This window comes from Rhincodon typus, chromosome 1 (genome assembly GCF_021869965.1).
Source record: "Rhincodon typus isolate 14 chromosome 1, sRhiTyp1.1, whole genome shotgun sequence".
In the NCBI taxonomy this organism is placed as follows: Eukaryota; Metazoa; Chordata; class Chondrichthyes; order Orectolobiformes; family Rhincodontidae; genus Rhincodon; species Rhincodon typus.
In genome coordinates, this window is record NC_063332.1 from 116,742,171 (window position 1) to 116,767,246 (window position 25,076).

A 25,076-nucleotide genomic window follows, 5' to 3' on the forward strand; every position below is an offset into this window, starting at 1 on the left:
GGCAGCATCTGTGAAGGACAAAACAAGGTTAATGTTTCGGGTCCAGTAAGGAAGGGTTACCGGAAATGTTAACTCTGTTTTTTCCTTCACAGATGCTGCCAGACCCGCTGAGCTTTTCCAGCAACTTTGTTTTTGTTTTCAAGGCACTTCACAGTCAATTATTAAAAATATCTTAAAGGAACATTGCAGAGAAGCAGCTGATTTCGGGAAGTAAAATTCTGGTGCTTGGCCTAAGCAGCTGAAAACATTTCAATAGAAATATCATGTTCAATACCAGGCATCCATTTCAAGTCGGGACAGCACATTTTCTATTCCTCCAAAAAAAACCTGATCGTTTCATGTTTTCAATAACTGCTACTACTACTTTATTATTCCAAATTGTATTTAATTATTTGAAATTAAAAGCTCCAACTGTGCTTGTGGGGTTTGAGCTTGTGCCTATGGACTTTTTTTGGTTCTTGTTTATTAGCCCAGTAACATACCTACTAATGTTCTGAGAACTCCTGTTATAAAGAATAGACATTCCTTGAGAAAATCCAGTGAATGCTTACCAGGATGGAACAAACAGTTTAACTGTGTTGAAAGATAAAGTAAATATATCTAGGCATAACGATCAGGGTATTATGATTTAGATTAAACTAGGTTAGGAACATGACAGAGTTTACAGGGAACAAGTCTGCCATCTGGTACACAAATTCAAAATAAAGAATTATAACATTAAAATGATAAATAATTTGGTTATAAAGAAAACTGTAGAGAAAGATACCTATTAATAATAAAGACAGGGGAATTATCACTCGTGTCCTAGCCAATATCTAGCCTTCAATCAACTTCACAAACAAAAAATAACAGATCATCTGGTCATTCACACTTTTTTAATCACATTCAGAAAAAAACACTGGCACAACACAGATGTTAGTCAGGAACGCCAACACAACCAAAGCAGAACCAGAGGGAGGTGAAATAATAATATTCTTTCAGAAGGGAAAGAGGGTAAAATAAATTTAAGGGTTTAAAAGGCAGATAGGTATCAACGAGAGAATTAGCACCCGTTGAACTAAATCACAGTATGTGTCATTCTCTACAGGGCAGGATTGAGCAATATTGAAAAAATCTCAACCAAACAAATTTAAAGGTGGAAATTTTGAGTTACCCTTGGTTTTTGTCATAAATAGCATACGTGTAAATCTAATTTATTAATTCATGGAGGAAAATAACGAGTTATGAGCATGTTTTATGGAATTAGTCAATTTTCCTATATGTATATTTTTAAAGTAATGCAGCTTCTCAGTTTCTATGTTGGTTGAATAGTATCTAATATAAAATAAGATTGTAATAATCATTTGTAATGTATCCTATTTATTCATCTAAACTTTATAAAGAGGTTCATTTTCTGAACATTTAATTAAATGGCTTCTCAATCTATATTTTAAACATAAACATAGAAAATGCATCATACTGCAGTAGATTTATCTTATTTTGTGTTTCTCTGTTTCCCCCCACAAATTATCATAGTCAGTTCCATTGCCAGCACCCTCCATATGGCTTTTATAGTTTAACAGCTGTAGTAAAAAGCATTTCAGAGCAACAAAACAACTTAAAATACACCAGCAGATTTCAAATCACTACATGCAGTCCCTCTAGATTATTTGTCAGCATCTACCAATCATGTTAATGTTAAATGACCCCATCTTGACCACTTTCAAAATACTGCTTGCTCACTGGCAATGAGGTGCAAGCAGAAATCCACCATGTTTTAATATGTTAGTAATACTACCTACTGAAAAGAAAACAAGACCACTACAGAGGAACCCAAACCTTTTAATAACTGATCCATCCTCTTTTACAATCTGTCTTTGAGCTACATTTGGTATATGAACCTTTCCATGGTTCCCTGCAAAACTTAGAGCCTGGGCAGAAGGAAAACAACACAAATATATAAAAGAGCCACACACATTGCTGCATGATCAAAGTAAATAAATCTCTCAAAGAACAAAAAAATGGGCACAATGGTCATGCATGTCCAAAGATTCAAAAATTTGACAGTAATTTTAGTGTTAAAGTGGCCCAGCAAAAGTTTGTATGAGATTCCTTATTTCTGCTTACTTAATCATTCACCTTATCATTCTTAGGGTTATTCTAAGAAGAATATTTACGAATCCAACATTTAAAACTTCGATTGATTTAAAAAAAAAAGAAACCACTGTCAGCTTTCAAGGTGTCCAGTGGAATATGTGCTGTTATTTGGGGAAGATTTTTATTTGTCAATGTACATGCAGTGGTGAGGTGTCAGGTAGCACATGGGATACAAAGAAATCTAGCTTTTCCTATGCTCTGCAGCATTAACTCCATAAGGTCCCAAAGAAGAAACAAAACCTATCCTTCGTAGGAGGGGTCTAACCTGAGCAGGTGAGGTCAGGGGGGATGGGTTTTGTCTGGAAGATGGATCTATTGGTTTCAAGAGCTTCTTGTTTCCCTTGGTGGAAATTGAAGGGTTGGAGCTGGTTCAAAGTACTTGGGATTTTTAACCATTAAACCACTCCACCAAAACCCAGTTCTATCCTCGTTTGTAACAGGCTTGTAGACCAAGAAGCATCCAGCAGAAGATGCTTCACAACTTAACATATGGTTCAGAATCAAGTGAGAATTGAGCACTTTCACCTTTTCTGGCTTTCTGTATTCACCCTCTTTTCCCAGATTGCTTTCATTATTAACATTTCTAATGATTGATGAATTCAGAACCATTGTCACTGGACAGTCAACACTCAACTGGGTTATGATGAGGGTATAAATTTCTGGAAATATTTTGCCATACATTATGCACAATGCCAGTTGCCTGGCACTGATCTTGCTTTCAAGGTAACCTGTACGAACCTCTGTTAGGAGTTAGTTGCATTAAATTTTTGAAGCGAATACTTTGTCAGAGATCATTTTAGTATACCAGACAAATGTCTCACTATTTGCTGTATACTACCCTGCTGTCACATATAAAGAGTACAAAGTACAATTGCTGTTTGGGAGTTGAGAATAGGACACAGTATTTAGCTCACTGTGCAGGTAACATTTGCTTACTACTGGGCCTACAGTGCCGTTCTGCCAACTGCAGGCCATCTGATGCCACTCACCTTTCTCAGGTTCTCAAGTCCCTTTTCACTTAGTATCCCACTATCTCCCTTCTCCATCTGTGCACAGCAGTAGCAGCCCATGGAAGCTAATTAAAATCACATTTCCTGCTCTCTAGGGAACCACAGTTGTAGGGATCAATGAATGGATTTCAGATTTTTAATCAGTTTTTGAAAGTGGATGAGTGAAATGACACAGAAGTGCCCTGATCTTATGGAGCTGCAGGTTAATTAGACTAGCTGGGAGTTCTCTATTCTCAACAGCACCAGACTCTGCAATGGACAGGATTGGAACTACAAGCAGTTCTGAAAGTTCCCAGCAGGGCACTCAATGGAAAAAAAAGCCTCTTTCCTTCCTCCCGAGGCCAAAGTAGCATGTCTTTTTAGGCTTTTCTCCCGCTGCTGAACTCTATCTACTGACCTCAAAATTGAAACCAGGTAGGGAAAGCCATTAAGTGATCATTAATTACCATTATAAAATTATGGACATTTCAAAATGGGTGGGAGAGTGGTTTGAAGGTCATTTGAGGATTTTATGTTCCCCTCAACACACACACAGACTTAAATCGAGGCATTTGTGTATTGTTCCAAGACTTGATTGGATTTTTAAAATGACCAGCCTAAACAAAATCCATTAACATTAAAATAATTTATCTACTTATTCAATTTCTATTCTGAACTATATTTTATGAAAATGCATTGAATGAAAAGAAAATGATAAGGATTTGACGATGTTATTTATACCATATTAAAATCATCTTTGGCTGTTGGAAGGTCAGATGCCAACTTGGGGTCTCCAAGGTGTTTCTCCATCCTGTCTCCAAGGACCACCGTTTTCTTGATGACCTTACTGACTTTGCGACCCTCAACCTGCTCAGACTGGAATTCAGAGCCTGAAGTCACTTGTGGTTCAGAAAATGTGAGCTGTGGGTATACACAGAAGAATTGAGTGAGATTAAGTATTCCACAGGTCTGCAAACAAAATCTGTAAACAGAGCAGTGGATCACAAACTGTACGAATACATACATTGCTGAAAACATATAAAACGTCAGACAGTGAAAAGGAAACTTAGATTATTGTGGCCGTGATTTAAATGGACGATTGGTGGGAACAGAGTATTTGAACTGCAATGGAGACTTGGCTGTTAACTATTATAAATTTAGCATTGTGGTGAAGTGGCACTATTTTAGTACCTGCCAATCTGCATTCCTGCAGGGAGACGAAAATCTCACAACAGAGGTGCTCTTGGAGGAGTAAAAATTACTACTCTTTCTTCTGAGGGGTCCAGCAAACAGGCCCCTCCAATCAAAGTTCAAATGTTGATGAACTATATAGAATTCTGGAAGCAGTGTTTGACCACATCTTTGACGTTTGGGGCCCCATCGTTGGACGGTGAAGCCTGAAGCCTCTGGACAGTTATAGAGAGGCTGCCTCCATTCAGGGGGTAGCTTCCACATTTGCTGGCAAAATATTGGTGGGCACTCTAAACAGCATCTAACTGGGGACTTAAATGTATAGACTGATTGCCTGCAGCCAAAAAATCATTCCACATGCTGGCCTGCTCTGGGGAAACTTCCTCGATGGAAGATCATTGGACAGCCTGCCCATATGTGGCTCAGTGGTTAGCACTGCTGCCTCACAGCACCAGGGACCTGGGTTCGATTCCACCCTGTGTGGAGTTTGCACATTCTCCCCATGTCTGTGCGGGTTTCCTCCGGGTGCTCCGGTTTCCTCCCACAGTCCAAAGATGTGCAGACTAGGTGGATTAGCCATGCTAAATTGCCCGTAGTGTTCAGGGATGTGTAGATTAGGTGGGTTTATAGGGGGATGGGTCTGGGTGGGATGCTGCAAGGGTCGGTGTGGACTTGTCGGGCCAAAGGGCCTGTTTCCACGCTGTATGATTCTATGAATACGGCTCCCAGCTAATTGCTAAACCCTGCCTCCAGTTCTGTCATACCAGGGTGAGAAAAATTGTTCTTATTGTCCCTGGTCAGGCACCTGAGCTGTGTAATTCAATAAAGATCATTGTTTGAACTTTTCTTATTTATAAATATACTGTTTAACATATCTATTTGGCAACCTAAGCTTTCTGAGGAAGGGTCACTGGACTCAAAAAGTTAACTCTGCTTTCTCTCCACAGATGCTGCCAGACCTGCCGTTTCCGTTTTTTCGTGAATTATAATACTGAGATGAGTGCTCTCTATTCCACATCAATGTTGACATCAAATTAACTCAATTTCAAGCATATAAATATTCTGGAATGATAAAGAATAAAGACTGGTTTATGGTTAAGAAAAAGAAATCAAAGAAAGAACTGTGGATGCTGGAAATCAGAAACAAAATCAGAAATTCCTGGAAAAACTCAGCAAGTCTGGCAGCATGTGGAGAGAAAGCAGAGTCAGTGTTTCGAGTCCACCGACTTTTCATCAGAACTGATAGTAGCTAGGAAAAGGTTGGTATATATACTAAAGAAGGGATGTGGGGAGGGCAAAGAGGAAATGATAGGTGGAGATGGAGCACAGAAAGAGAGAAAACTAGAGCGGGACAGGGGGTGAGAAGGAAGGAGGCAGTGAGAGGGAGGGAGGAGTTGGGAGGAGAGGGGGATGTGAGGTGGGACCAGGGTAGAGGGGAGATGGGGAGGCAGGAAGAGAGACAGGCCTATCACAATGGACATTGATATATCAGAGAAACACAAGCAAACTTGAAAATCTCATGAATTAATTGCTGAGCAGCCAGATTTCCAATTGGCGTCACTTAACAGAGAAAACGTGCTAATGGCCAATTTCTCTTTACTCAAGCCATGGTTGCTGAAGCTAATTATGGCATCCATAATGGTGCCCACAGCTGAGATCAGTACAGAGAATGCCTTCCTCACACTGTTTCAGCCAAAAAGTGGCTCATCGACATTCCCTGCCTCAGTTCTGATGAATCTTTACTCATCATGTTAATCCATATTTTGTCATTTTAGATATCATGCACCTGTTACTCAATTGGCTGGCATCCAACCCTCACCAGTATCTAGGATTTTGGGAGCGGAAATCCTAAGACCCACCCCACCTGTGTGATGCCAGTCAATTGGAGGCTGGCAGATTTTCACTGACTGTCAGCTCTACTGGGAACACTGGCCGTTACCTGTAAGGCACCTACTAGAGGCCGAGGATCGATAAATAACCCAGGTCATAGGTGATTAAGGAGGAAATGAGAGTCATGGAGAGGGGTTCATAAAAAGAACTGGAGGCTGGATCTCAGCCACTGCGGAGGCTAGGGATTAAATTCCACCCATAGTTTCTGGGTTAGTTGTTCTGGATGTAAGGAAGTGGTTACACATGAGCTGCTACTGCAATGCTGTTACGAACACTGAGATCAATGGCTTTCCTCAGTTTTTTCTTTATTCATTCACGGGATGAGGACGTCGCTGGCTAGGCAGCATTTATTGCCCATCCCTAATGGAATATAAGGTATGCATGAATTATCAAATTGAGAATGACCTTTGACTTCAGTTACAAATTTATTCATGCCACATATCCGAGGTCATTTCAACTGAATCAAACTTAGCAACTATTTTATATCTCAATGTCAATGTCATCTCAATGTCCACCACCAAAAGTGGCCTGGCAGCTGTATGACTGATCAAGTTAGTCAGGTCCTAAAGGACATTGCTGCTAAACAGGGAACCAAGAGGGGAAAACATTCTTGACTTCATCCTTACCAATCTGCCTGCTCCTGTATCAGTAAGAGTAGCCACCGCACAGTCCTTGCGGAGATGAAGGCACACCTTCGCATTGGGAATAAGCTTCATCATGTTGTGTGGCACTATAGTTGTGCTAATTGGCACAGACTTTGAACAGATCTGGCAACTGCAGACTGGGCATCCATGAGGCGCTGTGAGCCATCAACAGCAACATAATCATACTCCAGCACAATACGTAACCTCATGGCCCAGCATATCAGGCACTCAACAATTACCATCAGTTTAGGGGATTAACCCTGGTTCAATGGAGAGTTCACGAGGGCATGCCAGGGGCAGCACCAGGCATAACTAAAAATGAAGTGTCAACCTGGTGAAGCTACCAAACAAGACTACTTGCATGCCAAACAGCATAGCAGCAAGTGATAGCCAGAACTAAGTGATGCTCAAACCAACAGATCAGATCTAAGCTCTGGAATCCTGCCACATCCAGTTGTGAATGGTGGTGGACAAGTAAAAAACTTGCTGGAGGAGACAGCTCCATAATTATCCCCACAACAATCTCAATGATGGAAGAGCCCAGCACATCAGTGCAAAAGATAAGGCTGAACCCATTGCAACAAACTTCAGCCAGAACTGCCAAGTGGATGATCAATCTCAGCTTCCTCCAGTGGTTCCTAGCATCAAAGATGCCAGTTTTCAGCCATTTTGATTCACTCCGTGTGATATCAAGAAATGGTTGGATGCACTGGATACTGCAAAGGCCATGGGCCCTGACAACATTCTAGCAATAGACTTGTGCTCCAGAGCTTGCTGCTCCCCTAGACAAGTTCTTCCAATACAGTTACACCATCTACCCGACAATGTCAGAAGTTACCCGTTTATGTCCTATACACAAAATGCAATATAAATCCAACCCAGTCAATTACCTCCCCATCAGTCCACAATCGATCATCAGTAAAGTGATAGAAGGTGTCATCAACAGTACTATCAACAGCACCCATTCAGCAGTAATCTGCTCAGTAATGCCCAGTTTGAGTTCCACCAGGGCCACTCAGTGCCTGACCTCTTTGTGAAGCCTTTGTTAAAATATGGACAAAAGAGGTGAGATGAGAGTGACAAACCTTGACATTCAAAGCTGCACCTGACCAAATGTAGCATCAAGGAGCCCACGCAAAACTGTAATCAATGGGTATTGGGCAGGGGTGGGGAGATCTCACCACTGGTTGGAATCACATCCAGCACATAGGAAGATAGTTGTGGTTGTTGGAAGTCATTCACCTCAGCTCTAGGAAATCTCTGCTTGAGTTCCTCAGGGTAGTGTCCAACCATCTTCAGCTGATTCATCAATGACATTCCCTTTATCATAAGGTCAGAAGTGGAGATATTCACCAACAATTCAACAATGTTCAGCATCATTCACGACTCCTTCAGATATTGAAGCAGTCCATGTTCAAATTTAACAAGATCTGGACAATATTCAGGCTTGGGCTGACAAGTAACATTCACGCTACACAAATACCTGGCAATGACCATTCCCAATAAGAGACCATCTAACTGCCACCTCCTGATGTTCAATGGTGTTACCATCATTGAATATGCACTATCAACACTATCTTTATCAACATTGACCAGAAACTTAACTGGACTCGCCATATCAATACAGTGGCTATAACAGCAGGTCAGAGGCTAGGAACACTGCAACTAGCAACTCACCTCCTGACTCCCCAAAGCCTGTCCACCAGCCACAAGTCAGGAGTGTGATGGACTACTTGCCACTTGCCTGGATGGGTGCAGTTCCAACAACATTCAAGAAGCTTGACACCATCCAGGACAAAGCAGCCCGTTCGATTGGCACCACAACCTCAAACATTCAGTCCCTCCACTATTGATGCTCAGTAGAAGCCGTGTGTACTATTTACAAGATGCACTGCAGAAATTCACCAAAGATCTTTAGACAGCACCTTCCAAGTTCACTACCTATTTCATCTTGAAGGACAAAGGCAGCAGATACATGGGAACACCACCACCTTTAAGCCATTCACCATCCTAACTTGGAAATATATTGCCATTCTGTCACTACAACTGAGTCAAAATCCTGGAATTTCCTCCCTAAAAGGTATGCGGGGGAAATAGTACAGCACATGGACTGCAGCAGTTCAAGAAGGCAGCTCACTGCCACCTTTTCAAGGGCAACTTGAGAATGGTAAAAAATACTGGCCCGGCAGCAATGCTCACAATCTATAAGGGACATAAATAAAATCATTGACAAAAAAATGACAAGGAAACAGAAGACGTTTTGCCAGTCAGGAAAAGGGTGTTAAAGCTAACCTCTGACTGTTCACTATCAGTTTTCAGTACAGTCCGCTTTAAAACTTTTGAATATCCGTCTCCGTCTTCAACTGTAACTGGTTCTTGCTCTGCGCCTTGCATGATGACTTCCTCCTTTTCAGTCCCATCGGGTGAAACTAAGCGCCTGATAATCTTTCTGGTAACCTAAAGGAAAGAGAAAATGAGAAAACAAATGCCTAACAACCCACTCATTTGCACAATTTACCACTTCTCTTCAGTGTACCTTGATTACTGTTAGTGATTTAGTGTGGTGCCTTGTATGTGTCAATGTCCATATCTCCACGTATATGATAGAAAAGGGAAGGCCCATCAAGATTAGCCATGCATTACCTTTTTCACAATGGTATTTCCATGTTCATCTGTGTATTGCTCTTCTGTAACGGACTCTGGCAGAACATCAAGCATGTCATCAGCCTAGAAAATTAATAATGCTTTATTAATACCAAATAATTAAGGATAGTTTCTGATTTTTGTTGAATCAACAACCTGGGTCCAAATTGTGCACAAATTTGTGTTAGATTTTGAACATTTATCTGCCATTCGAGTGACTGCTCAAACTTATTCGCAGATCAATGTACAGATAAGGTTGGGTTTTCATTAGCCTTAACAGGACCGAACAAAATGATCGGCCCGTTAATCAGGACAGCTGTATGTCCCATTTCTGTCTCCCATATAACCATTTTCATGAAGATTGGTGCAGGCGTTGGCTCCAGGGCATGTACACTCCGAAGGAGGATGCAACTGGCAGCATTTTGGGATCATTAAGAATCTTCCCCAAGTAAGTTCATTTAATTTTGATAAAGGTGACTGGACTTCAGCAGCTGTTCTGTTTGACTCCAGCTAAAGGTGGTATAAACCAGGGCTAAAGGTGGGAGAAGTTTAAAAGGTAATTGAAATGATTATGCCTATTATGTTGATCAAGTTTTTTTCCTCTTGCTTTTAAGGAACCAATCAAGACATATGTTAAGATAACAGTTTTGAAATCTGTTTCTTTACTCAGAGAGCTTTATGGGCTCTTGGCTGCATTTCAACTGTATAATATAATTACGAGAGCTTCACATTGGTCACAAACCTATATTCAACAGTCTCTTCATATACTTGGGTATTTTCTGGGCTATTCAATGACTTTCAGTTGTGAGAGTTTGGTTCGTAAAGTGGACAAAGTTGGTTAGACAGCAAGGGGCTGAGGGGTGTTGGTTGAGGTGGGATGTAAAGTGGCTAAGAAGTTCAACATTGCATAGGTGAACTGCTGAGTACGTCAGAAGCACCGGCACAGGGCTTTGGGAAACAGAAATAGGTCATTTAATACAAATGCTCTCTGCCTGGCTCCACTTCGTCTCTGCACCTGATCCCATTGGTGGCAAGCCCACTTCCCCACCTCCAGGCGACTACTGGCTTGGAGCCTCACAAGATTTGTCCAGGCCAGGAATCTAAAGGTGGTGGCATAACCACAACAGTGGCATTACTCCCACCTCCTGCTTCCTGTTTCCGACAAGTTCCACCCAAAAATTGTTCGCAACCGGGGAGCATTTTAAACCACAATTGGTTTCCACTTAAATAGATGAGCAATTTTTTTTTAGCTGAAAATTGTTCTATTACAAAAAGTTCTAGCAAAATATTTGAAAATGTCTTCAAAAATCTTTGCAGAAACATTTACGAGTTTCACTGCTGGATGATAGATTTTATTTAGTAAATTACATACTTTTTAATACTTAAAAGCTTGTAAAAGATATTTCCTATTTCCCTTCCACCTTAAAAAATCCTCTAATTTTAAGAGCCTCCTTGAATGCTGACAAATGGGTGCAGTTAACAGAAATTCACCACAGTGATTAATTCAATCAGATAATGTGACTATTTCTGTGGAAGAGCTTAGCTCGTAAAATAGTGCAAAAGATTGCTGATCATGATTTGCACTGAGTTTAAAATTACTTCTGAAATTCCTCAATCTTTGCTTGTATTGGGTGATTTTGTATGAATTGTGTTGGAATGACGAGTGTAACTTTACAAAAACACACCATCTATATCTTTACAAATTCTGTAATGTAACCGACTATGTTATGTTTTTGGGAGAAAGTTCATTCTTGCCATTAAAACCTCTTCATGATATTTTCTTTGTCACTCAGGATTCCATAAGACTATCTTAAGTAAATGTAGGATTTTTGAAATAGTATTAACAACATGTCACAACCCTCCTTTTCTGTGATAGCAGAGTAAACATTCAGTTCTGAGGAAGGGTCACTGGTCCTGAAACATTAACTCTGATTTCTCTTCTCAGATGCTGACAGGCCTGCTGAGCTTTTTCAGCAACTTCTGTTTCTGTATCGGATTTCCAAGATCCTCAGTACTTTCAGGTTTTATTTAGTAAACATTCATTGGTTAACTTGACAATATTAGAAAGTTGAATTTTTCAAAATCATGTACTTCTTTCCCTATCTTGTTGAAATTTACTGCAGTCCTTTTGAAGAATCAGAAGATAAACACTACTATTTATATCATTAGAGGCACCATCAGGACTGTAGTCTCAAAGTAGGTGAAATTAATTTTTACTTCATGAAATCCCAAGATTTCTATTGGTGCTTTGGTTGTTGCATCCAGCGATTCTGCCTTCCTTTAAATAATTCTATTGGTTTATGCATGACTATGTAAATTCTGTTCTGCATTAAATCAGATTTTCTGGAATTTGAATACGTTCTAATATTTTGTTCTTTTCCTTAATTTTCCTCCATTATAGCTTTAATTGGCACAACAATCAGTGCCACTTTAACACACTCCAACAGATAACCAATGGATTAATTTGGGTGAAAATTTTGATTCTCCCATTAAGTGGGTTTATCCAAAACTTAAGATGTAACATCTCGCAAATTACCTAGAACTGAGCAAGTACAAACAGACGGGAACAAAAACAGAAGTTGCTGGAAAAGCTCAGCAGCTCTGGCAGCATCCGTGAAGAACAACTTTCCTCACAGATGCTGGCAGACCCGCTGATCTTTTCCAGCAACTTCTGTTTTTGTTCCTGATTTACAGCAACGGCAGTTCTTTCGTTTTTTTTTCAGAAACAGACAGGGTTAAGTATCACTGAACACTTGTCTTCAGTCTTGCACTTACCTGTTAGGAGTTCAGTCTCCTCCCTGTACAACTATTAATGATCTATCATTTATTTGCTATCAAACATAATTAATATAGTTAATAATACCAAAGTGTTTTGTGGGAGTGTACAGAGGTGTGAGGTAACAGTTTGGAGAAGTGGCCAAGGGCATGATGCAAAAGAGAAGGATTTCGATAAAAATTTTGAAAAGTTTAGAAAGATGGAGAAAAGTAGAGGGGCTCAGTGAAAATTCCTGAGTGAAAGAATATGAAGGCTTTAACATTAAGGTGCAGAAGACAAAAGACAAAAGGACAAAGTACAGCCATCTATAAAGGTATCAGTGTGGGACGTAGTTTTAATTGTGTGGCAGGTAAACAGTTATTAATCAAAGCAAAACTATACAGATTTGCAGATGACAGCTTTATATCAATGCAGTTGGTGTTGGAGAGCCAGTGGAATTTGACTAGAAGAATCAGTCTGTCCAGTGTTTGCAACTTAACGTTTGAAACATTGCAAGCTGTGGAGTTATAGACAAGTTCTTGTTTGTGGAAGGAGGAGCTAGACAGTTTGTTAAGAAAAGACCCGATCAGATCGCTGATAAAGTGATGAAGATGCAGATGAAAGTTTCAAGACACTCATGGTGAAATAGAGACGAAAATGACCGAAAGTAAAATAGACTGCCTTGATATAATGAGATACCAAGGTGTAGAGTTGGATGAACACAGCAGGCCAAGCAGCAGAGGAGCAGGAAGGCTGATGTTTCGGGCCTAGACCGGGGTAAAAATAAAAGAGCTGAAGGGCTCAGGGACCAAACCAATATGGTTTATAAAATGTTCTATTTCAGCATTTTCTACACCTTAAGTTAATTAACAAAAGAAAACATAGCTCCATCAAAAAAAAATACAGTTTAAACAAATAGTAGATGTAAATGTCCTAAAAATTGGTACATGTCAACACAAATGAAACTGATGGGTGAATAAGCATCTTTCAACATCACCCTGCCCTTCAAATCGGTCATCACCACCTCCCATTCCCCCTCAGTATGCTACTGAAATATAATAAGATGAAGTGTCACATGATAAGGATGGACCGTTTCTAATTAAGTAGAATATTTCTAAATTCTGTTTATAAGAAGGACAAAAAGAATTGTTGATCGATATTCAAATTTCATACCAATACCTGAAAATACAAATATTCCTTCCTTCTCCTGATGGGTTTTATTTGCAAAATTAACTGGGATCAGTCAATCATAACTTCATGCATAGATGTATTTTATGTAATCACAAAAACAGCAAATTTCAAATGAAAATCAAAATGATCAGTAGCAGAGAACATCAAAAGACACACCATTCAAAACAAAAGTGTAAATAAATAAATAAGCAAGGATTTCTCTTTCTATGCCTTAATACAGGTGACCTTCGTACAAAAGTTCATTAAATGCTAGGAACCACACTACTCACGCCATGCCACGAACCCTAGCATGCATTAGTGGAGAAAATGAATACTTCTAATTCCGTGCACAAAAATAGTTTGAATTAAATTGAAAACTAGCACATTCTATGCTTGATCAAAGACTAACATTCCAATTGGGTACCTGAATGATCACCCGCCGGCGGATCACCCTGGTGGTTACTGTCTCCTCATCAGAACTGCTTTCCAGAGCCCCCAATTCTTCTGCTATTTCCTAGTGAAGGCAGTCAAGTAGACAGGGTTGCAAAGCTGACACACTGAAGTCTCATGCTATTATATACCAGAAAGGCTTATTCTTCTTAACTTGCTCTTTGACATATTCTTCTCGTTTTTCAGAGGAATTATTTTATGTAACCAATGAGTTGTGGATTCCTGGTTGTAATATATTTACGTTCCCTCATCTGACATTAATCAACTAAATTACATTATTGACACAAAGGAGTATTCTGAGGATATGAAAGGTTTTCTCCAAATGCAAATTGAATCTTAACAGCATTGTAGTGTTAAAATTGTTAATAAAATCTATGGAATAAAATATGAACTTTTTTTTAAAATTGTGAAATACTTTATGGCTAATCTTTATGTTCGTGTTTAAAATGTCGAATGGTTCTCTTCCTTTACAGAGCTCCTTCATGACAAGGGTCTACTAATAACTAGTTACAAAGCTTTCACAATACTATTCTAAACAGTCTGAGATGTAAAGATGGAGTGGGAATGACATTCCCATTGATACTCCTTTCATCTATATGAGAAGGTGGAAAATATCTGCTATTTCTTTCACAATGACACAGCTGAAATAAGAATCAGTGGCACAATATCCGTGGCCACCAATATTGCTGTGCATATTCAAATTATTTTCAATGACTTTAAATTCAGATTGAACAGGCACATTTAAGTCTCTGGCTAACATAAATACAGTCTATTTTAAAATAAAACTAATTCATGGCAAGAATAATTTTATATTGCAAAAGGATACATGCATTATTGTCCTTAGAAAGGGTGGATGTGACCTCAATAATGGTAAGATCGCTAACTGTTACATTATAGATTGGTACGCTGATATTGAGAAAAGCATCTTGAAATAAAATGCAGCTATTGTTCTGATAGAATGCTAATACCACCTAAGAAAATATCTTTTTACCAGAGAAAAAAATTATACAATGATCATTTGATAACTTTCCCCAAAGTTGTCCACAGAAGCATAGTCAGACAAAAATTGAAACTGAACCAGAAAATTACAGGTGGTTAAAAATTTGATGGAGGTGACATGATTTAAGAGACTCCTACATTAATATAGAGAAGTGGAGAGGTAGAAAGGATCAAGGATGGAATTCCAAAAACTGGAAGGAAACAAGAAGGGAACAGAACTAGGCCCTACTTAGAGAAAATTTAAAAAAAAATCAATGGATTTGGAGAGATGTTGGGCTGGAGGAGATTCCAGAAAAAATGAGGGATGAGGCACAGACAGATCTGAACGTTTAAATATGAAGGTGTTCAAGCACTGGGAGTGATGTAAGTCAGCAAGCATAAGGACAATGGGTGAAAAGAACTTGATGCTTGTTAGGATTCAGGGAGCAGTACTTTGGATGAAGACAAGTTCTTTGCGATCAGTAAAAAGAAGAATTTCCACAAAAAAGCATTGCAAAATCTCCACCTGAAGGTGAAAATCAGACAGCTCAAATATCAATAATTACTAAATAAGCTGATAAGTGAAAAATCGATTAGCAACAGTAATAACACTGCTCATTGATATTGCTAATCTTCTAATACTGGGTACATTTATACTATTAGTTGCTCAATCAAGATTCTGGGTAGTCATAGCCGATACCTTGTGTTTGTAATTTGTCAATCTTATATTCTTATGGGTCTATGACTCTGAGAAAAAGGAACAAGAATTAGTTATGTAAAAGCAGAAAGCCCACTGACAGATGCTGGTCTTCTTGAACCCGAACTAAACAAAAGCCAATATAAAAATCGTTGGGCTGAATCTTATGCTTACTTGGCTATGTGCTGGTGCCAGTTGAGTTTTTTGGAGGGTTTCTCGCCATGAGGCCTGGTGAGTGCTCACTCTGTACCTTACCAAACTCATCTCATTTATGACCTAACCTGTCCCAATGGCATTCCTCACATCTGATTCTGGCCACATCTTACCAAGCCTGGGACAGGATTTCACAGAACTGACCACATCCCTACTACTGGCACCATTTTTAAAAGGCATTGTGCCCCCGGACATAGCAGTCCACAGCTGCACCGTACAGTTTCTGATGTTTGCCCTGGACATAGCAGACAGGGTAAATCTGGTGCTCCGCTTTGTGAGAGATATCTGGAAGCCCAGCAGGACAGGGTGTCTTTCTCCCCCAAGGCAAGGGAACAGGCCACAACACCAGACGATGCCAGCCTGATCCAAGCTTTTCACCTATGTCAGTGCAGGCTCTCCGCTGCATACTTACAGTTAGCTGTGTAGAAAGAAGGTCTATTTCCTTCCCCGCTCCACCAGCATCTTCTCTCCATTGCCTCACGCTCGGCACCTCTGCCCCACTGTGCACACGTCCCATTGAGGCTCATGTCCTGCAACTCTCACTATTACCTCTAACATTTTTCCTCAGTCATTACACATGCCAGCCCTGACACAACTAACCCTGCCTGGCCTCTGCTCTGCATGATCATTCACTTGGGGCACCTCTGCAACTGCATTGCAGTGATAACTGTGTCACTCATTTTCATCTCCCTTAATACCAGCCTGTCTCTCAGTCCAGAAGGAAAACAGCCCCCAGTAGGTCAGAAAAAGTCAAGATGAGGAATGGCCAACATTTGACTGCTCACATTTTATGTGGAAAGCATCCTGACTCTGAATGCCTTGAGCAGCTGACTGACCGGGTCCAAACCCCTGTCCTTGACTTACTGTGCTGGGACCCCTTGCCTGGAAGCAATCCCTTTTGCCTTGACTGAGGCCTGATGACAACCATGACAAACGTCCTGGCTTTGTGACTTTTTCTGTGCTGAAAAGCAAGGAAATGCAACAGTACTGAGAGCCTGGTGCCTCTGGCTGAGGGAACAGATCGAAAATGGAAGGCAAAGCTTTGAGCATCCAGGTAGGCTCGGAGTTATTAAGCACTTTGACAGGCTGGAAATGCAGCCTGGTCCAATCCATGAGCTAGGTACATGTCCCTTAATGCACAGAGCCTTTTGCTGTAGCAATACAGTGACAGCTGATGGTGCAGCTCAAGGTGCAGGATTGAAGTGTCGAAGCGCACTGCAAATGGAACGGAGATGTGTCCATGAGGTTTCTTATGGGCCTATATCAGATGCCAATATTTCCTGTGGCCCAGCATCCAATATTGAGGTTCTACGCCAAGTGGCAAGCTGAAGTCATCAGGTACATGCTCTAATTTCTGTGTCAAGAACTCTTGATGTCTAGCTTATCTGGCAGGCTGGCTTAATATTAATGAAATGACTTGCCACATTAATAAGGCATTTAAGGACAATTTTCCACCACTCTTAATTGACATTGCACTATTGCCTAATGGGAAACTTGCCACGCCTTTTGGCAGAGCATGTAAGGTGCAGCAAGCTGCTTCCAATGTCAAGATATGCCTCATAAAATATCTTGCACATTTCTGCCACAAATCTCGCCAAAAACTATGTCGTTCAGGCCCCTATAAGATTCTGCCCTTGGTTTCTCTTACATCATGATTCTTTTCATTCAAAAAAAGTGTTCAGTACATTTCAATCTTGTTGTGGCAATCTTACCTTTTCAAGTGTTTTCTCCTCAAAGGCCTTTTTAGTGTTTTCTGGCAGCTCCTCTGTTGTTTCCACAATAGTGGGGCCAGTTGCTTGGGAAGCTTGCAACCCCTCACAAACTTGAACTTCATCAGGTTCCTGAACAATGGGACTTTCTTCCTCTATCCTCAGCGTTATCATCTCTGCGGGCTGTTCAATTGCCTCGTGCTCTGCCAGTTCCTCATCTCTTCCTCTTTGCAAATCAGCGAGTTCCCCATCAGATTCTGCAGAATCTTGTTTCCCTGGTCTGTACAGAAAAAATTTCATGACATACAAGTATTTCAACCTTTTGGCTATTATAAATAACAGCCAAAGTGTCGCTCATTAATCTGAGTTTCCACTAAATTTAACCAATGGCAGTAAAAACCATAAAACTGCACTAATTGATGTTTTAATGTTCAACTGTGCAATTTACAGCTTAATTTAAACTTTCAAAATGACCCATTATTGTGCACTTGAGTTGGTTTCCAAACTGACCATCAATAAAAGTACAATACAATCAAATTCAAATCACTCATAATTTAGCAAATTTTCATCTAATCTGGTTGATACTGGTCCAGCAACTCCAGCAACAATAGTGAAGAAAAACACCCAAGGAATCAGCAGCCGGAGGTTTCTTTGGATGAAATCGGGGCTTGTTTCCATGTTTCCCTGGCACCACCTTGCAGCCTCATAATTTCCTGTTCTTAGTTTCCACATTTCCCACCAACCTCAAGTGCGAGTCAGTGTTGGGACATTTAAAAAGAGGGTAGGGTATACACCTTCCTAGGTATAATCGTGCTGCCACGCTGGGCACTTCCTTTCTGCTGCAAACTCCATGCATCACACCCCTACTTCAGGTTAACATTTAATTTTGTGAATTTGTTCTAAACCCATATCTGAACACATTTTTATATCACCTGATTTCTCCTTGCACTAATTTGTGATTTACTTTATGGATTGTCAAAAAAGATATTGACAGAAAGACCTAACTACTATAATAACAACAGATGATAATCACTTTGGTTAAGAATTATACTTGCTTTGTATTACACAGTTGACATTTATATAGCTTGCTAATTTGTTAATTAATATAACTTCTTGTAAACTATGTTTTTAAGCCCTATATTGTGAATCAAAGTGGCAAGAAAATGTTTTAAGTTCAAACTGGCTTCAGGCCAACTACTGAAGTGGTCCTGAACCTGCCACAGAGAAGCTGGATTGGTGAAAATCACATTTCAGAAGAAACCTCACAGGTGAACAACTATTCTTACCAAAATGGATGCCTTTGTGTAATAACTATCAAAATTCTAAGTTCAATTCTTACAATGTTGGATCATAATTGAAATATGATACACTGTCAGCTGTAGCCATCTTTAATTTCAATCTTTTGTTTTCTGCTGAAGGATAACAGGACATTACAGGGTCACTGAGAGAAGTGAGTTAAGCAGTTTACTTCCTCTGTAATGTGGGAAGTTTCACACTGGAAAACATCAGAAATTCAAACTCGCAGCTACTAAAGGTTAGAAGTTATGATCAATAATGTTCTTGTAGGAATATGTAACTAAGTTCCTATGAAATTCTTCACTATACTCTCAGCCATCCTGCCCAGTGGCAAAACAGTACTCATGTAAGCATCCAATGTATAATTGAAATAAAACAAGAGAAAACAAATTGAAAACTAATTTGGCAACCATTTTGGTCATATAAGCCTTTTGAACTTGAACTAGATGAAACCTTACATGGATCCTTCCCTTGGAGTGTCAGAAAGTAATTTCTCCTTTGCTTCAGCTTCTTTTCCCTTTTGAGCTTGTATCAAGTCCTTGGGCATGACCTGTTCATCCGCTGACTCCTTTGACTGATCTTGTGGCTTTGCTGTGGCCTGGGGGCTTTCTTCCTGAGGTTTACAGCAACTGATGGAACTATCTTCCTCTGAGACAAGAGGTGGTTGTGTTTGAAAGCATTCACCATGGCGTTCATGAACTGCTTGAGCTAGATCACTATATAGCTCTCTAGAAGCTGGCTGTCCAAATCGCATGGTCTTTGGGCTGTACAGGTCATCTGAAAGTGCAGAGAAACCTGAAAGTCAAAAAGCAGTGCTTACTGTTAGTTGCTACTATGAACAATTCTAGGAAAAGCAATGTGTTTATAGATCTGAATATTTACTCTAGTTGCCCCTTGTGACTGTGCATTCAATGGATATGCATTTAAAATACCAATGATTATTTTATCCTATTTATCAATTCTAAAGATGAACAAGCTTTAGGTATGACAATGAGAAACCATTAGGTATAGCACTGATTCACTATACTGTACTAGAAGACAGACTCAGAGCACTGATTTAGCAGTGGCCTTTAAATGGTCACCATTTTTGGAGAATAGGTACGAAATGCCATGGTGGGAATCAGGTTTATTGCACTTGCTTACTATTATTTAGTCTTCCACTGGAGGTGAGCATCATCGTCAAGGCTAGAATTTACTGTCTATTCCAAATTGTCCATGAACTGAGAGGCTTATTATGCCATTTCAGAAAACATTTAGGACTTAACCACATGACAGTGGATGTAAAGTCATATGGTAAGGATGTCAGATTTATTTCGGGATGGGTTTTCATGACAATCATGAATAGTTTTATGGTCACTATTACTAAGATGAACTTTATATTCTAGATTTTTATTAACAGAATTTGAATTACACTAGCTGCCAAGTTCCCAAAGCATAAGCCTCGAACTCTGGATTATGAGTCCAGTCTCACATCCAGATGCCAACATCTGCCCCAGCAAAAGGGCTGACAGAGGAAAGAATAGAATCAATTTTTTAAATTGCCTCTTAATGTAAAATTCATTTTTTGGATTGGTTGTCAGCTTCTTATTCATATTTAAATGAATGAAAATTGAATGAATGGGTGGGATGGGTGGGGGCTGAACTTTTCAGAGGTGAATAATACCACTGACTTCAAAAATGGGTGCCTTCCAGCATTATTAACTTGTGGTTAGCTTTAATAAGCAGAGAATGGGAATGGAATCCCACTCTTGGGAGCTGAAAGGCCAGCTGCTCCTGCAATCCCCGCAAGCCAGAATTCAGGAATGGATCTTGTGCGGGACTGCAAACAAACAAACAAACAGTCTCACAATGACTAATAGTCACCACATCTAAATAAATCCCAAATTATTTCAATGGGGAAGAATCAAGTAACCCAGAGAGTGGTGGGGATGCAGACTTTGTACAGCATTTGGGGAGGCACAGGGAGACGCAGTATGATCAGGGGAGGTGGTTTTGCCTTGTGTACTGAGAGGTGTGTACTGAGAGCTCCACAAAGAATATATCCCCTTTACCAGCTTTTTCAATCACTTTGTTGAGAAAACTGTCAACTCACTCTCACCCACTTCCTATTGCCTAATCCGTTAAAACAATGGACATACATTGAGGTGCTTACATGACCATTAATTACCCACTTAAGGGCCTCAATAAATCTAACAGTAGGTTAGTGAGCAACGTAGCCACCCCACATACCATGGGGACAGGTCACGGCTGGCGGTTGGGAAGGGATTCCCCGAATAGTGGGTGACCTATCCATTTAATTTTATATGGCACCCTGCTGATAGCATGCCCACAGAAGGCCTTAAATTTCAACCCATAATTCCTGTGTCACGCAGTAAACTGAATTCCATGTTAGTAACACATTCCCAATGTCTTTGAGCCCCAACATGCCCCTGCTACATTGGGCATTCCAATCACCCATGGATTTACTGGAGCTCTTAAGTTGCCAATTAATAGGATTTTACCTGCAGTGGTGACCAGCCCACCGAGTAAATCCCTATGGGCCTGAGTGCAGCCAGTAGTAGGTTGTGGGGGTGCCCCTTGATGGACAAACCGAGCCTATCAAAATGCACCTCCCCACACCCCAGCCCCTCCCCTCCCCCAAGAATGTGACACCCTGCTTTCTCCCTTTGGAACAATGCCCTCCTCCATCTCGCCAGGGCCTGCCAGCTTGGCTGTGATGAACCCACAGGCTCATATTACATCCCAGCTCTAACACTGAACATCTTTCTCATAGCTTTGCTGCAGTCCACGCAGTGGCCAGTACTTTCAAAGGCACTACTGGGATACGAAAGCTGTCAGCTCATCAATTGGTCAGGAGCTCTGTCAGGCAGACCTTCTCCTACCTTCATCCACCCCACCCCAATTTGGTGAGGAGTGGAGCTCCTGACTCAAGCCAATTAAAGGGCCATCAGCTATTTATTTGCTGTAGGAAGAGTCAGCTATGCAGGCTCAATTTATAAAGTGAAAGGATGGAATCACCATACAAATGCAATCCATTATGTTTCTTTAAAGGAATGATAATTGTGCTTAATAAAACACAGAAACCCTAAAAGGAACAGCTGAAAGGGCCACAATGTGCACTGAGGGCCACACTGAGCTACAGACCCCTTTTGGGGTTTTTGCTGGGTCTTGTTGACTGCAATATCAGTACCTGCCCAAAACAAGGTCAGTACTTTGAACCACAAGAGCAAAATAAAATTCTACCTTGGCCCAGTTACTAAAGAAACCAATGACTACAACTCTTGCCATTTCTGAACAACACCTTGACAATCCTCAGGGGACTGCAAAGGAGGGGTGACTTAGAGGTGCCCCATGAACGTATGTGCCGAATGCCGATACTTAATCAAATTGATCTTTCTTTATCCCTGCCGTCACTGGCAAGTGCAACTTGACATTTATGGCAGCATATCTGACCTAGTTTTGCAGTTGTACTGAATACGAATATATTTCAATTTCCATATGTTTCTTTGTAATTTCAAATTGGAAGTGGCTTGCATTTTTGGCATTGATAGAAAACTGATGTTTGCAGATTGGTCAACTGGTCTGCACACTATCCACTGAAAGAAGTCAATGAAAAATTTGTTGTGTAACAGATTATTTATTCATCATCAGCATTTTCCACCTATACTATAAATCTTCCTGAATTGATTTTCACGCAGGTGTAACTAAGTGCTAGTTCTCTTAAATTTTAGGAATTGCATTTACCTTCACTGTGATCCAGTGCTATTGTTTGTTCAATCTCTGCATAAGTCCGGGAAGCATGCTCTCTACTGGGTGATATCTGTGTAGTTTCCAATAAACTGATAATATCCATTCGATTAATTTTGGTCAATGTCTCCATTAGCTTTTCATCTTGCAATAAAAAGAGTAAAAATGTTGATACGTTACATATTTAATAAATTACTAATTTACACCTGTCAATGAACTGAAATAAATGTACAAAATGAGAGAAAGTGTTTTTCTTTTTCTTCATTCTAAGTTTCAACTTAATAAGTATCAAGGCTCAAACCAGATTGAAATTATTTTTGTTGAAAATTCCACTCTCTCTGGAAGGAGTCTGTGTTTTCATATTAAATTTCTCAATCTATCTAGTAGGACAAAGTTGGGTAGAAAGAAAAGGAATAATTAATTAAACATCTGAACAAAATGCTGCCTATGTCTCAGGGTTTAGGCAAACAGACAAAAGAGCTTTTACAAATATTGAACAACATCCAGAAGAAATAGCAGACTTACCTAGTAGGCAAAACTTGGTACCTGTAATAACAAGCCTGTATAATTAATCCAATAACTTTAGCTGAATACAAATGTTTAGGGAAGAACTGAGAAATGAAATGAGGGGCAAAGAGAATGTATGAAAACAAAGCAGTGGGCGTTCAATTGTTATATTATTCCAATATCACTTAGCAAGTATTTGTTCTTGCACATAAAAATGCAGAGTGCCACATCACTCATGACTGCACTAAATTGTTTGCAGCATGTTGTGTCATCTGATGAAACTCCTGCTCTTGTGTCTAAAGGTGTGATTATTTTGAACGACTGAGAAACACAAGACTTACATAATGTGAACATGTGTCTGCCGGATAAAACCCATGAATTATGAACAAGGTAAAATGCTGATTTAGACTGAGAAAAATCAATCCAAGTTCGTGCCAGAGTCAGAGAAAAAGAACGGAGTGATGCATGCAAAACAAAATGGCTGCCACCTCAGCAATGAATGCACATGTCCAGCTGAGGACGATTTGGGAGGCTGATGATGCCGTCGAGGTAGTTGAGCAGTTTAAACAAAAAAGTGTAATCTTTTCCAAAAGGCACTAGTGAAATGCTTTTGAGGCCCGGAGGCAAAGGGTTAGATCCAATAAGTAGCTGGGAGATGAGAGGAGGACAATAAAAACCCAGACAAAACTGGGGAAAAAAAAAAAAAATCAGCATACAGCTTCAGCCAAAGTCAACCACTGGATCCACTTGTATGAATTTGAAAGCTTGAAGCAGGAACCAGGTGAGCTTGTTGATAATTTACTTATGAAATTATGAATGTCGCCAGCAAGTGCAAGTTCAAAGAAACAGACAAAAGGATAGAAAATCAGCTCACATAGGAGCTTGGCAAACCCTGATGTACAAGAGCAGTGATTGGTAAAGACGAGTTCATGAGATCACAGATATCATGAAGCCACAAATAAAGAAATGAATACACTGACTACCCAAACAGCTAGCATTCAGTTAAGACAAGAGAAAGGCAGCAGAGTGGATGCAGTGAAATAGCAACAAAAGAATGCACACTGGAAAGACAGAAAGACATGCAAGTGCTATAGATGACCCACAAGTTTACAAGAGCACATGCCTTGCTTTGGATCAAGCTGTAGATCTTGTGGAAAGGCCAATCATTGGCAAAGGTGTGCAGAACAAAAGAAGAAGATTGTAAAGGAGTTACCAGAGGCAGAGGTGAATGTGGAAGAAATGAACCAAACATGAATAAAAAAATTTGAAGATACAACAGACACAGGAAACACAACTGCTTGAAATGTGACAGCTCCCAGAGAAAAGAAATTCACACAACCATCTACATTGGGAAAGGGATGAGAAATAAACCCACAGCCATATGCCTGAAGGTGAGGATTGACACTAGAGCACAGGGAACCAGTATTCTGCTCAGATTGTACCAGAAGATCTTGTGTGAAAATTTGAAACAAAATAGATATCCAAAGAATAATGCCTTGAAACTGAGCAATATCATGCTGATGCCATATAGTGGGATTGTGGTTCACTAGATAAGCATGACCCAAATCAGAGCGACCAACATGAAAAGATACAAACTTATGTTCTACATCACTGAAATAAATGACTGTACTATCCTGGGATTGAGGAGTTATGAAGAACTGCAGCTGGTCTCAGTAAACCATGAGATTAAGGAGACATCTTTGAGAGTTAAAGGTAATACACACATTAAAAAGAGTTCTCCAAGTAGAAGCAGGAAAGATCTGACCCAAATTTATCTGCTTTGATGAGACAGTTGGATGTTTTAAAGATTTTGAGTATCACATCACTGAAAAAAAACTAGTGATCCATCACCACAGGGTATCAATGGATGATAGGGAAGTTTGAAAGAGAGATCCAAGAGCTGGATGATAACAATGTGTCAGAATTTATGGACTGGGGAAATTCCAGCATTGTGAGAGAAAAACAAAGCAGATGGTTATGAATTGAGATAAGAGCCCCTAAATCTTAATTAAGCAATAAAGAAGAACCACTGGAAAAAGATCGCAGCAACATTGGCAGAAG

At 40.0% G+C, this 25,076-nt stretch overlaps 1 protein-coding gene across 1 annotated transcript in view; it reads right to left on the reverse strand.

Moving 5' to 3' along the window:
- Positions 1 to 25,076, reverse strand: part of LOC109928744 (ankyrin-2-like) — a 909,810-nt gene that overhangs the window by 6,409 nt on the left and 878,325 nt on the right. Inside the window, exons 35-42 of the mRNA XM_048605114.1 lie at positions 22,506 to 22,652; positions 19,220 to 19,556; positions 17,469 to 17,745; positions 13,843 to 13,932; positions 9,494 to 9,577; positions 9,143 to 9,307; positions 3,867 to 4,046; positions 1,819 to 1,910 (exon numbers count right to left, since the gene is read on the reverse strand). Coding sequence (XP_048461071.1) covers positions 1,819 to 1,910; positions 3,867 to 4,046; positions 9,143 to 9,307; positions 9,494 to 9,577; positions 13,843 to 13,932; positions 17,469 to 17,745; positions 19,220 to 19,556; positions 22,506 to 22,652 — 1,372 coding nt within the window. The remainder of the gene's footprint in view (positions 1 to 1,818; positions 1,911 to 3,866; positions 4,047 to 9,142; positions 9,308 to 9,493; positions 9,578 to 13,842; positions 13,933 to 17,468; positions 17,746 to 19,219; positions 19,557 to 22,505; positions 22,653 to 25,076) is intronic.